The 15,156-nt window shown below is 32.1% G+C and overlaps 1 protein-coding gene across 5 annotated transcripts in view; it reads right to left on the reverse strand.

Moving 5' to 3' along the window:
- LOC143230697 (uncharacterized) overlaps positions 1-15,156 on the reverse strand; it is a 43,517-nt gene that overhangs the window by 5,734 nt on the left and 22,627 nt on the right. For all 5 annotated transcript variants that reach the window (XM_076464692.1, XM_076464689.1, XM_076464690.1 and 2 more), the window contains one exon: positions 4,631-5,983. In XM_076464692.1, coding sequence (XP_076320807.1) covers positions 4,631-5,983 — 1,353 coding nt within the window. The remainder of the gene's footprint in view (positions 1-4,630; positions 5,984-15,156) is intronic.

Here is a 15,156-nt window from a genome sequence, read left to right on the forward strand (position 1 = left end):
AAAATCAAGCTTGACCAAGAAAGAGGCAGAAAAGTGCAACTGACAGTCAAATTTCAGTAAATTCCTTTGTGAGCCAATCAAAATTAACATCATTCATAATATTAATTCATAACATGTTCACAGAATAATTACACTATGTAACAAAAATTTTGTTGCTGGATAGTATGTGTTATTTCTTAACTGCTTATATTGTAAAAGTACAGAAAATGGTCATTATTCCTTTCAAATTTTGCTTTTGTGACCTGGATAATGAAATTTAGAAATTAACCTATTTTCTTTGTAAAAATGGACAAATTTGCACATTTTCATAAGGTCTGAATAAAACAGCACATGAATCAAGATTTACATGTATTTATACTAGTTATACAAAAAATGAACAAAAATGTTTAGAAGTGAGTAGTTTTTTGAGATTTGCAACTGTAATGTAAATCACTTTCATGTATCAGCCCCCAAATGTAGTCTCCCATCATGTTTTTGTTATACGCTCCTTGGTAGCAGCATTCAAAGCCCAGTATATCTTGGTGGAAGTGCTCGCCGTGCTCCTCTGAGTATGCTCCCATGCTCTCCTTGAATTCATCAAGATGAGTGTCAAGGATATGGACTTTCAGGGACATCCTGCAGCCCATTTTGTCATAATTCTTCACCAGAGCCTCAATCAGTTCCATATAATTTTTGGCCTTGTGATTGCCCAAGAAGCCCCAAACCACTGTGACAAAGCTGCCCCAAGCTTTTGTTTCCTTCCTACTGTGCACTCCAGGACCTTCTTTAGTTGTGGTCCAACGAAGCACCAGCTTTGACCTTTGCTTCAGACAGCTTAGGGAAAGAAGTCTTGAAGGTACTTGAAAGCTGCAGATTCCTTATCAGTAGCTGTGATAAATTGTTTCATAAGACCCAATTTTATGTGCAATGGTGGGAACAACACCTTCTGGAGGTCCACCAGTGGCTCACACTTGACATTGTGCCTCCCCACAGAGAACTTGGTCTCTTGTGGCCACTGCTTCCTGTTGTAGTGCACTGTGATGTCCCTGATGTCCCAAAGGCAAAGATAACAGGGAAACTTGGTAAAGCATCTACAACATTCTAGAAAGTTCTTGAAGATTCTTGTAAATTCAAGAAAATTCTCTATCAGCTACTCAGCACTGAATCTACCTGGAATGTTCTGGAAAATGGGTAAATTTGAAAATTTTACTACCCAGGTCACAAAAAGTTTGAAGAGAAAATTAGGTCTTTTCCATTTACTTTAGGCATAAGCAATTGGGAAATAACACTTCTGTCCAGGAACAAGAAAAAGTAAAAATTTTGTTATACTGTTAAAAATGAGTTAAAAAAACCAGTGCTTCTGGTAACACTAAGCTCCAATAATGATTTTTTGTCACGTTGCTTAACAACAAAGTATAACCTAATATTATTGCTATTCTATGTACTAAAAGAATAAAATGAAATGTACAGACAAAAAACTGGAAAAGTATTTGCCAACTTATAGTCTCCATTGATTAGAGGTTTGTACTTTATTGAGAATGTTGGTGATATAACAGAAAATAGCTTAATTCAGTAACAACTTTAGTTTAAGACTGACTTGATAGATTTACTTTCATGATAAATCTTATTCACTTGGTTCTAGGCTAGGTAATCCCAACATTCTCTACACTTACAAGGTTTCATGGCACCCTTTTACCCCTGTCATTCAAATCATAATGGGCAGAGTAATTGAACTATTCTATATCAATAAATGCATTTTGGCTGTTATGACTCCTATTTCAAGAAATCAATTATGTGATATGATGTGACACACACTAGCCTTTATATAGGTTAGATGTTATGGAGAGGGTTAAAAAAAAAACAGTGACTGGTTTAGTGGCAAACTTTTAACACTTTGGAAATACTTTTATATGACAATCTTTATCCCTATTACTTATTTGTGGTACAATGCTTAATAAACCAGAATAAAAATATAAAAACAGACTTTCTATTGTAAAGCCATATCTGGTATTAGAACAAAGCATTAAAACATTTTTAAAGGTTATGTCGAAAGCATCAGAAGAAAACTTATTGGGTCATGATGTTCTAATGTAACAATAAGATCCTGTTTTTTCACATTCCTCTTAGTCACTTACAGATTTCTTATGAGATATTTAAAAATTCAAAGAGATCAAAAAGCAGAAATATTTTTAATGTAATGTTTAATAACCTCAATATTCAACAAGTTAACATTTTAAGCCAAGAGACTCATTCTTACTGACCAATGCTTGAATGCTATTTCCCTACAGAACAATTCTTATTTATGTTCACCACTGCATGTAATCTAATGCCAACCTGAACATGAAGAGGGTCTATAACCGTTTAAACAACAATCAAAAAAGTCTCTATTAACTGTCCTGTTTCTCATCATAATGAATCCTTAGATGTTCTTTTAGGTGACAGAATTCATCACAATACCACTCAATTGCACTCTTATTCTACAGTGTACATCTCCTACGTTGTGTTTTATATCAGGAAGAAAGCAAAGTGTGTGATGGCAGTGGTAAATATATGTGAATCAAGCTGTCACAAAAAGTATACGTGGGGGACATGCTACACTGAAGCATATAAAAGTGTTTACAAGTTCAGTTTATTTTCATACAGCTGGAGTCAGGGTATGACAGAAACCAGCTGAATCACCAACTTACATGACCCCCCCCCCAGTTGTTGTTGGTTTTTTTTTTACTGTTTTTACTGCTATGCTATCTACCAAATCTGGCTAGGATCTTTATGTATAAATCTTCAGACCATGTATCACACCAGCAAAGCAGAGTGAAGTGGAATGGGATAAAACATTTTTCCAAGATATATCAGAACTAAATATTAAGAATTGACATTAAATTTGTTACATTTAGGTAATTCTAACTCAAACTAACATAATTATTACTAACCATTTATAAAATATCTCATAGTGGGGATATTTTGACACCTGACAATAACTTTAAATAATTAGAGACTTTAAATAAAAATGTATGACCAAGTTTATTTTTATAGTTCATGATCCAAGTTAATACAGAATACAGAAACTAATTATCAATGTTATAAGGCTTTGCAAATTTTCTTCAGAATACTATGTTCAATAGACTTTTTTCTTTTGTACTGTATAATAGAGATGAGCAATCAGCTCATTTAATTGGTTATCTATGCATATCAATTCATCTTGTGTAAAATAATTAGTCAAAATCACTATTAAATTGATTAATTTCATGAAAATAATCACTAATGTTTTTAATTCAACTGTCACAAAACCAAATAACTGAAATCAGTGTTCCTGATTTTTCCAACTATCCAGTAATTACAATAGTTTCATTAATTTTTTCATTATTTTCTATTAATCTAGTTTAAGCTTAATCAATTAGTGTCAAAACTCAGAAAAATGATTAATAAAATTTTGCATTACCAGGTGGTATTTGTGATTAATTCTAACTATCCAAGCTACTGAAATATTGCAGTTATTTCTTGTAAAATATAAAGCTAGGCAAAGAACTATCTGTGATTTGTCTACCACAGGTATCATATTCAGATACCTAATTTTCAATATTATAGGTTCTTTTCTTTTTGGCCATCTCACAGGAATAATTTGTTAATTTAATTTAATAAATCAGTAAGCCAAGCAAATGACTAATTAACAAAATTCCACTAACAGCCTAGCTATACACTCTACTGTATATACTGAAAATAAAGCAGAAAGACTATTTACTCCCACAAGTCCAAAAATTTCTTAATCCTTAAAACATTCATTAAATGCACATGATAATTACATGTTCTATGATAACTTACATGTATAACAATTATGTGTGTGTGTGTGTGTATATATATACACACATACATACATACACAATTTCAGGAATTTGCTTCATTATGCAGGCATATAGCCTCCCAATCATTTGAACACACTGTTTGATAAAAACTATGCATCTGTAGTAATAAAAAAGAAAATGCACAACTCTAACTGCATTGTAAACTTAACTGTTACTGAAATATATTAATTTGAATATTAACAATTAACCCCTGTGGAAATCTTATAATTATATGGGCATTTTTGTTTATTGAAACAATTGAAAACTGTTACAAATCAGTTTTATGTTGCATCTATAAAGGATTAGCATCAAATCCTTCTTGTGCTACTAATCCCTGAACAGAAGGTAAGAAAAGTCTGTTTTACTTAATTCTATAATTAAGAATTACATTAAGCACTGCAGTTTCAAGTGTTAGTTACATAATTGCAATTTTGCCTTTCATATCTTAATGTTACAAATTTTTAAAAAAATGCATCATTTTCTCTTAGATAGGTAATCTAGTCTCTTAAGAGAGATGCTCTCTTTTCTAAATTCCCTATCACAGGTATAACTACATTTTCACAACACAGATCATGTAATTATGTTTTAGGTTACCACTACTTGTAATTTCTTTGACATACTCTAACAACTGTATTATGTTCCTCCACAATGTGTCCTCTCATGTTTTTTTAATGAACTACTAGTTCTGAAACATTTACCACAAGCTACACAAACATATGGTTTCTCTCCAGTGTGTATTCTTTCATGAATTTTGAGATGACTATTTCCTCTAAATTCTTTGCCACATACTATACAAGTGTAAGGTTTCTCACCAGTGTGTATCTTCTCATGTTTTTTTAGATAACTGTTTGTTCTAAATTCTTTACCACACACTACACAACTGTATGGTTTCTCCCCTGTGTGTATCCTATGATGTATTTTTAGACTACTATTTGTTCCAAATTCCTTTCCACATATGACACAACTGAATGGTTTCTCCTGTGTGTGTATACGTTGATGTATTTTTAGATAACTATTACTTCTAAACTCTTTGTTACACACAACACAACTGTACGGTTTTTCTCCAGTATGTATTCTCTGGTGTATTTTTAGATGACCATTTTCACCAAATTCTTTGCCACACACTACACAGGTGTATGGCTTCTCTCCAGTGTGTATCTTTTCATGTGCTTTCAAATTACTAGTACTTCTAAATTCTTTGTTACACACAACACATCTATAAGGTTTCTCCCCAGTGTGTATTCTCAGATGTTTTTTAAGTTTACTATTTGTTCCAAATTCTTTACCACACACAAAGCAATTGTATGGTTTGTCTCCAGTGTGTACTTTTTCATGTGATTTTAGATTACTAGTGCTCCCAAATTCTTTGCCACACACTACACATTTGTATGGTTTCTCCCCAGTGTGTAACCTCTTGTGTTTTTTTAAGTCACCCTTTGTTCCAAATTCTTTGCCACATACAATACAACTGAATAATTTTTCCCTGGTATGTATAATAAGATGCACCTTTAGATGATTATTCCTTCCAAATTCTTTTCCACACACTGCACAAACATATGGTTTCTCTCCACTGTGTATCTTCTCATGCAGTTTTAGGCTACTATTTGTTCCAAAGTCTTTGTCACATACAACACATCTGTATGGTTTCTCTCCAGTGTGCATACGTTGATGTATTTTTAGGTAACTATTACTACCAAATTTTTTGCCACACACCACACAACTGTGTGGTTTCTCTGCATTGTGCATTCTCTGATGTATTTTTAGGTAACCATTTTTAACAAACTCTTTACCACACACTACACCACTGTATTGTTTTCTTTCAATATGTATCCTGTGATGTATTTCAAGTTGATTTTTATTAATAAATTTTTTGCTACACAGAAAACAACTATATGCTTTCTCCCCTGTGTGAATTTTATCACATTTTTCAATAATGCTTCTCCTATCATGATCTCTGTTACATAAAACATTATCATAATGTTCATCTTCAATGAAGGAAGTCCGATATATTTTTACATAATTTTCCCTAGAAAATGTTTTATCAAACCCATCATCACAGCTTGGTTTCTGAGAAATGACATTTTTTGTATGGGGAACTTTCGGTTTCAAAACATTATAACCAGGGAACTGCCTTCCACAATGGTTGTTCATGTGGGTCTTTGGATCTACAATCAAAAGATGGAGGCAAAGGATTATTGTACCTAATAAAAATATCATAAATCAATTATTTTATCTTCCTTAGTATATTTTGTAGCTCTCTAAATAAATTTTGAAAAATTCTGATCACAGTATTAAACTTATAGCAGAAACTGTCCATTCTTGGATATTCTAAAGATAAAACTAAAAAACTGATAAGTATGTAAGATCAATACTGTGCATCTAAATTTTACTTCATGTCACTCCTGTGACATGAAACTTGAACCAGCCACAAGTTTAGCAAAAACTGTAATGTTTCAAGAATAAGTAATTATGTGATACAGATTTTAAGATGTCAAGAAATACATGATGTACCCTAAAGATCTCATCAGCTAAGTAACGAAGGCTAGGAATGCAAATCTAATACTTTAACAGGGTAAAACAAACTCTCACCATCCACTGTGACTAAAGATACACCTTTACTATGCATTACAGAAGCTAGACAAAAACTAGTGATTAATAAAACAATTTTTGGGAAAGTAAATAGTATCTATAAATCTATGGAAAGATCAGTTAACAAACAGTACAAATATGGAAAACTAAAATACATCATTTATCCAACTACTATCAATAGGTGTATGGTTTACCTATTCATTAAACATCAGCCATGGTGCAATTTAAATTCAGCTATCGATATTTTTAATTTTTTTCAACACATTATAGTTTAATGAACTTGTGATGTTAATTATGTTGATATTACTTCCTAAAATGTTATTTGATCATCCTGCATGTCTCCTAAAATGAATTAATTATCCCAAAGTTCATCATTCAACAGTTTTGTATCAACCAAAACACTGTCTTATGCCTTTTGTAAAACTCCAATAGATGGCATTTTGATTTAGAACTATAATCATTACTACAAAGCTTGATGACAGTAGCTGACAGACAGCAACTACAGATTTTAAGACAAAGAACATCATTTCTTTTCACAATAGGTAGATTTTAAACAATACATAAATGCAATAATATATTGTAATCTTCCACAGTTGAATATTGCCTTTGAAAGGTATTTTCTGTGGGCTAGGAAATAGCTTGTAAAATACATCAAAGAAAATTTAGAGCCAATTTTTCTCCCAGATTCTACACAACCCTAATAATGTTGAGGTTGGTGACTGATCAAGTGGAAGATATTACAAGGGTTTATAAGGAAGTGTTGTCAGACAAATACTAATATTAAACTATATCTATGTGGGAGTGGTAGAAACAACAGAGCTGCAGATATAATATCCAACTGAACAGAGCTGTGATCCTCAAGATAGGATTGATTGGGTGTATTTTGTTTTCTGATAGCAGGATTCATTTCCATTAAATGCTGTTCTCAGATTACAGTTTAAGAAAATAGCATCCAATCTCAAAAAATAAAACATTTAGGTAAGAAAACAATTCACCTCTTACTACAATATCTCCTACAGTCTTAAACAATGCACTTCTTCAATAACAGTTTATTATTCTATGCTAACTTTTCCTTCTTTCACTTCTTTTTGAATGCCCATATATAAATGGAAAAAGCAGTGTCATATTTTCAAAAAAAGCCAGCTGATGCTTTGAGCTTTGCTTGAAGCTTGTTCTCACAACTAATCTACACTAATTGGTAAATTGGTTGCAGAAAACAAAATATGCCAATAATACTAATAATAATAAATGGTGGGGAACATCCTTGTTTCTTACAGTAATGCCATTTGTGGTGATTTGTATCTAGATATGATCCTTTAAATAACTTTTGAGTCAGCCAACTCCTCTCATAATTCTTCCAACTAAAAGCAAGGCAATCTTTCCACCCTCCTCCATTATCTTCACAGTCTTTTCATACTTATTAAAGTATCAAAAATGACAAGCAGCTGACCCTACATCCACTTTCAAATGTAATTACAGAGAAAGGTTCTCAACAAACATTCAAATATTAAAACCACTGCTTATATAAGGGACATATTAGCATAATTTCCTATCAAACGTTAGCAATTTATAGCCTTACAAAATACTGAGTTGTTATACTGCTATGGAAAACAGCTCATGCCACTGTAACAACAGCATAAATGGTTAATGGAAACACCCCTTGAACTTTTTCTGCACCAGAATTGTGCAGTTTACCCAGCAGAGCTGCAAAAATAAGCATTTTTGTAAATGCACTAATGAATGATTCAATTTGTTGTAATGTCATTATTTATGTTTATTGTGAATACGTCTGGTGGTTTAATTTCCTAAATTAGTCCTGAGCTAAATTTCACCTTTTGAAATAATAATTCATAATTAGTCAAATTACCTTTCTATCACAAAATGTTAGTGACAGTTTTTATATCACTTATACTCTTATATTGCCATGTGCATTGATAAATGCACAAGTCAAATTACCACTACTAGTTTTTTTTCCTTTTCTGAAATTTAAAATAATTTATCTTTATAAAATGTTTAATAATGTTTTTCAATTAACAATTTACAAATTAGTGATATGAAGAAGCTACTTATAGATAGATAAGTTAGATTAATTAACATGAAACATCAACTGTCCTTAACAATCAATACATTAGTCAAAAAGAAAATATTTTTGTAAATAAAAACAACCTTAGAATAATGAGTATATAAAAAACAACTGATAATTAATGAGATGGTGATTTTTCAACTGATAATTAATGAGACGGTGATTTTTCAACTGATAATTAATGAGACGGTGATTTTTCAACTGATAATTAATGAGACGGTGATTTTTCAACTGATAATTAATGAGACGGTGATTTTTCTTAACTCACTAAATAACAGTTTATGATATTATGCAAAGTTGCATAATTTTTGTAGGTTCTTTGTCACAGACTAGACATATATTGTTTATCTCCACTGGTTATTTTGATGGATTTCTGAATCAAAATTTAATAATTCCTTTCTGCAAGTATCATATAACATCCTTTCCCAATAGTAGTAATTATCCTTGTTGCTTTCACATTCCTTGTCAACTCTATACAATTGTATGGTTACTTCCATTGTGGTAAACTCCCTTTGAGTGGCAGTTATACTCCTGGTGTAAATTTAGTCATATGTGTACATCATAGCACAATGGCCAACTACCAGTCTGTGGTATGCTATACGTGTAATGACATCTAAATGTATGCAGTATTTAACAAAGATTTAAAGTTAAATAAAATCAAAATTTGGTAGGATAATATCATTATTTGTTATTACATAGAATTACATTTAGTGCTTGTAGTATTATTTTATTAACATGCATGGTTACTAAGTGTAAATAGCCTCCATTGAACAAGACTGTTCATAACTTAAGCCTATATAAAAATGTTCTTGTTTACTGAATTTGAAAATTGTGCTGCTGTTGTAGTTGGATAATTGCATTTTGTCAAATTAAAGGTATAAATGTATTTAGTATTTTAATACTTCAGACTTCAATGTTAAGATCATTTTGTTCACAGAAATTTTTATTTTATATACTGAAGTTACTGTAATTAAGTAATATCTTTTCTATTCAAATTTTAACAATTATTGTTGGTTTATGCTGTTTTTTTTAGGAATATAATTAGATAAAGAAGGTTGTAATATATGTTTCTGATACTGTTGCAGGTCTGTGTATGATTACTGAGAATGTTCTGTGAAAATCACTTGAACAATAAAAGAATTGTCTTATCACTACTAAGTTTTAAGTACACTCTGACAGTTCCAAGAATGCTGTTCTACTTTTTTATGAATAAAAGTTAGAGAAGACAGAAAACTAATTTAAGGTTTAAATCATTGTCTTTTATAGTGGCATCACAGGATTTTTCTATCCTTACTCTGATTTAATGAAAAAATCTTTGATTAATTTATGGGATAAGAGTATAAAGGTTATGAAGCCAAACAGTCACACTGAGTGTTAAGACAGGGCTATTTAAGCAACATTAAGAGATCCATTGGGTTAAGTTTGTTTCTTGTTTTGTCTGACAAATAAGTTTGTCCTTACTAAAAGGACTGAGTATGTTTTATTGGTGCTTGTAATTATTTTGTGTACACTTTTTACAGACTTCTTGTACACTACTGAACAAAAATTGCATAAAGCTGTAAAGACAATTAACTTTCAGCTAATCAACAACAAATAAAAGTCACATTTATTGACCTTTTAATTAAATGAATAATATAGTTTTTAAAGCTTGTTCATTACTTCTTATTTTTTTGCCAGTTTGTTTGTCACAGATGAAAACTTCTGTTGCTGCACAACCATTTTTCAACTCAGTTTTAATTCAATGTAAATTTCTGTTGTCTACCTTGGAATTTAATAAAGTTAGATTTTTTATCAATTACTGGAGCCTTGTCTGGTTTGTGTACCAGTGTTGTTTTTCTGGGATTATTATAATTATCTTGTGAAAATTTTAATTTACATTTTTTTTATATAATTGACAAAGTTCACATCAATAAGTGTACATCCCAAGATATTTCTATACAGACTGAAAAAAAAAAAAGTACTACAAGTTTTTATCTTCATATTCACAACTATCTTTTACAAATGTATAAATGAAACATGTACTCTTTGGATACATACCAGGAATATTACTTTCAAAATTTGTAAATAATAAACACATGCCTTTGTTTGCATCTCACTATATTTTACAAACTACTATCTGACAGTAATGAAGGTGACGAAAGTGTAAAATGAATGTTTTAATAAAAAAGCAGTTAAAGTTAAATGCTGTACTTTAACACATCCATCAGTGATTAATATTCATATATGCGAGTCACAAGTTCATCGCATTTGACCTCAAGCAACAAGCCTGCTAATGGGGAGAAATAAATCATAATAACTCCATAAAATATAAATTATTTTACGTGATACCCAATTTTTAAAATCTCTACGATACATGGTAATAGAGCACATATATCTTACATATCAGGTTTGCTTAAATAGGGAGTTTAAACCTATTCACTTTAAAAGTTGCAGAAATCATTACACTTTCCACTTTACATGCATTTTATATACTTTGTATTTCTAAAAAAGATCAATAAGTTGTACCACATCATCAGACAGATACATTTTATATTCATAATCTATTTAACACAGGTACTTTAACAAAAGGATGTAGATCAACAGCCTGGCCATACAAAAAGAGACCTGCAACAAGTTGTACTGCAGCCATGATAAACAAAGTGCAACATCTTGTAGCCAGTGAAAATTAACAAATACTAAAGTTATCCATGTATCCTAGACAATGTTACACAACATAATCAAAAGAAAGTTTCTTACAATCCATATCACTTCAACACTTGTATGTTTGAAGCAGCTAGAAAATTAATCAGTATTTCCTCACAGAAACGTATTAGTTGAGTTGTGTGTGCAGCACTATGATTCCTGTGCTGTTAAACTGTTAGAGTGGGTCCTATTCACTTTAAAAGTTGCAGAAATCATTACACTTTCCACTTTACATGCATTTTATATACTTTGTATTTCTAAAAGAGATCAATAAGTTGTACCACATCATCAGACAGATACATTTTATATTCATATTCTATTTAACACAGCTACTTTAGACTTAACAGTAACTTTATGATCTGTACTGCTTACTTATACAACTGGTAGATAGGAACATGAGAAATTCAAGACAGTCATTAAACTTCTATATTTACGTTCCATGGTTTTGATGTACTAACATTATCACACTACTCTTGATAAGCTTACTATATTCTATCTTAATGTGCTACATTAAAAACTAACTATACTATACAGAACAAAAGATAATAAAAAATGGGTTATTTACTGGTAAACATACTGATGTGCATTAGACAGTTAAAAACAGAATCACTCACCATAAATTTTTTTTTTCTTTTCAGAATTGAAAAAGCTAAATAAAAATGCCAATTTCTGGCAAAATTGACAGTGAGAAATTTTGAGAAATTGAAAAATAACTCTGAAGGTGGATTCAAAGTGTTTTGAAAAAACTTAATATTCCTACAAACATAACCATTTAGGATTGATAATAACTGGACATTATATTTCTGCAAGACTGAAATATGGAAAGGAATTCAAAAAAGTGGAAATATCAGATATAATTAATCAATGCCAAATAATGGCTATCTTATCATATTGAAGTCCTCTCTTCTTCTTTTTTTTAGGAAGGCAATTGTAACCAGTTCTTGTATATACAGTTTTATAGGATTAAAATTCTTTATTACAAATGGTTAGACCCCAAAGAAAGACCTGCATTTCCACTATAATTCAAAAGCATGGGATAAAAACAAGCTCACTAACCACAGTAGACTGTGGCATATTTGCTTCATGTATTTCAACATGACAACAGCAATATTGGAACTTATTTAAAACCAGTGGTAAACTTGCTTGGATACCTGAACAAAGAACACCACCATCTATAACACACACAGAGAACCACCATTCTCACTTGATGTAAGAATGAATCAGGTATTTAAAACTATAGCTGGATGCCACATTTGCCATGTCAGTATACAAAAAAAACCAGCATGTATGCCAGACACCTAGTGATGTGTATTCTGCTCAAGTCTATTGAAGTACAAAATTATTCTATCCTGCTATTCAAATACTTCATTCAGTAAATGGTTTGGTTTGAATTTCGCAAAAAGCTACACAAGGGCTATCTGGGCTAGTCGTCCCTAATTTAACAGTGTAAGACCTAGAGGGAATGCAGCTAGTCATCACTACTCACCATCAACTCTTAGACTACTCTTTTACCAGGAAAATTAACACAAAATAAAGATAAGAAACAAATTAGCATTTGTTAATAGATGAGTTATCAATTATTAAAATACTCTAACAATTATTTAAGAAGGGAAGAGTGATTGTGCATGTGTGTGTGTGTGTGCATGTAGTTGTAAAAAAAAGAAAGAAAGGAAAAATTTCCTTCCTGTCTACTAAGAATTTTACTTCAATGTAAGGGGAAAACAACTTGTTTAAGGTTGATCTTATTATTTCTGCATATGGGTTCCCTTATTTTAAGATACCAATATTAACACACTAAAAATGTAACAAATTATCTGTAAATATGATAAAATGCACACAACTGTAACTGGTACTATTCATGCCAAAGTAATATTAAAGGAACGTTAACATTTTATTGAATCAAAACATATTTCCAATACTGCTTACTTCTTCTCACACTACAGCTATTACATGACTGCTAGCTAGTGTAGGCAAGGTAAATTCCACTTGCTTCAAAAACTATGAGGAGAACACAGAACATACAGTGCTCAGCCAAGGAGTCGAGATGGGAACACTGCATTCAGAATTACAGGGAACCAAGGAACTCTCATCCATGAACAATGTACTGAACCAATACTGATTAAAATGAAATTGCAAGCTCAACTCCACCATATAGCAAAGCATCAAACCTGAACCATTATTACAAGTAGACTTCCGCATCGGCTGGTGCTGCTCCTACCAACATCTAGGGTGGAGAGAAGACATCCATCATCCCAGGTAGGAGTGCTCCCATTTTCACCCTCATATCCAAGAATGAAGAAAAATCACTCAAACACTCTGAAGGAACAACTTCTGTTCGATGCCCCAGTGACTGGACACAGGAAGTTGTAAAAATTTCCAAGCTCTGCTAGTTAAATACAGGCATGTGTTAATGCATGTTGGGAAGTCCTCAAAAACAATGCTCTGGAAATGGTACAATATGTGAACCAAGTTCCCTAAATTTTTAAAAGCAAATTAAACCTGTGATGAGCAGGATCCCCTTATGCTGTACTAATAATAATCTGTAACTAGAAGTCCAACACAGTACAATAATACCACCTAGTCTACACTATTTGATCTTATGGAACACTTATTTTCTACAGAGCCTGTTGCAACCTAGATAAAGTACATTGCACTAGTGATTGCTAGTGTGGATTTGACTTAATAAAAGCACACCTAACTGGACAACACTTGTCACAGAGCAGGATCTTGTGAAAAAAACAGAACTTTGGAAAAGACAAAGTTAGTAATGAAAATATTTCCCTCTCCCTATAACCTAGTGAATAGCTACAAGGGACTGTCAAGAACCCTCAGAGGAAGATACTGCTAGGTCATGTAAATAATGTTTTATAAATGTATTGGGAGAGAACCATATGCCAGTCCACACAATGTCCTTCAACCAGGCTGCTAAGGCCATACAAATATGAGAAATCTAATGAGATGTGACTTGCAGACGTCTCTTCACCTCCAAAGAGAGCCCAGAATAAGCAATACAGATCAATTTTTGTACCCACCCTGTCAAGCATCTGGAAATAAATCCTGGAAAACAAAGAGTACAATAAATAAATAACCATCATCAAGTGCTTCTAAAAGCTTTAGTGTAGGCTGCATAAGACTTCAAGGCCCACATTGGACATAATAAACAAACAGGATTTGATCAGTCATACAGGTTAAAAATAGAAGCCTGATAACTTGGTGAAAAAGATTTATTCCCTACCCTGGTTGCCAGTGTCTAAGATAAGAACTTAGAATGATAAAGCATCCTGTGCACACGTAGTGAAAATAATTTTTATGGGCAACATCAGCAAAAAAAATACACCTGAATGGAAAGGAAAGGTGATACAAGGCTCAGGTCTCAAAAAAATGTCAAGAAGAGAATGTAACACCACCTTTATATCTCAGTTAGGGAACTGAAAGAATCATTTGAGACAAAGGATGCAAAACTACTTAACAAGGTCAGAAACAAAGAATTACAATCTCTTTAAGTATATAAAGGAAGCTGATAAGATCATCCAACATAGGGCAATTGTAGGAAGATACTAAACCCTCATCATATAGCCCAGTTAAAAACCAAATTATGGTTGGTATGTCTGCACTAAGTGGGTTCAACTTACTCAAGATACACCACTGTTGTGATGTTTGTCATTTCTGTTTGTAAACGTCCATCGTAGGATTATGTAGAGACTGAGACATGTTCATGGTAACCTTAAAAATGCTGTCAAAGGTTTGCATTTAAAGCTTTAGCTTTAAGACAGATGGGTATAAAATGACAGATTGTGGCTGCCTTGACAGAGGTGGCCAAAGATGAAGTGCAAGAAATGGGCACATCTAAAGGTATCATTAGAAGCAGAAACCAGGAGTTAAATAATTGCTAGGACTCTCAGTAAACAGATTAATAGGTAGGCAGACATACAAGTACAATCCAAACCAATCAAGTCCTTATCAGATGCATCTACTGTCATATCT

Source organism: Tachypleus tridentatus, chromosome 10 (genome assembly GCF_004210375.1).
Source record: "Tachypleus tridentatus isolate NWPU-2018 chromosome 10, ASM421037v1, whole genome shotgun sequence".
Lineage (NCBI taxonomy): Eukaryota > Metazoa > Arthropoda > Merostomata > Xiphosura > Limulidae > Tachypleus > Tachypleus tridentatus.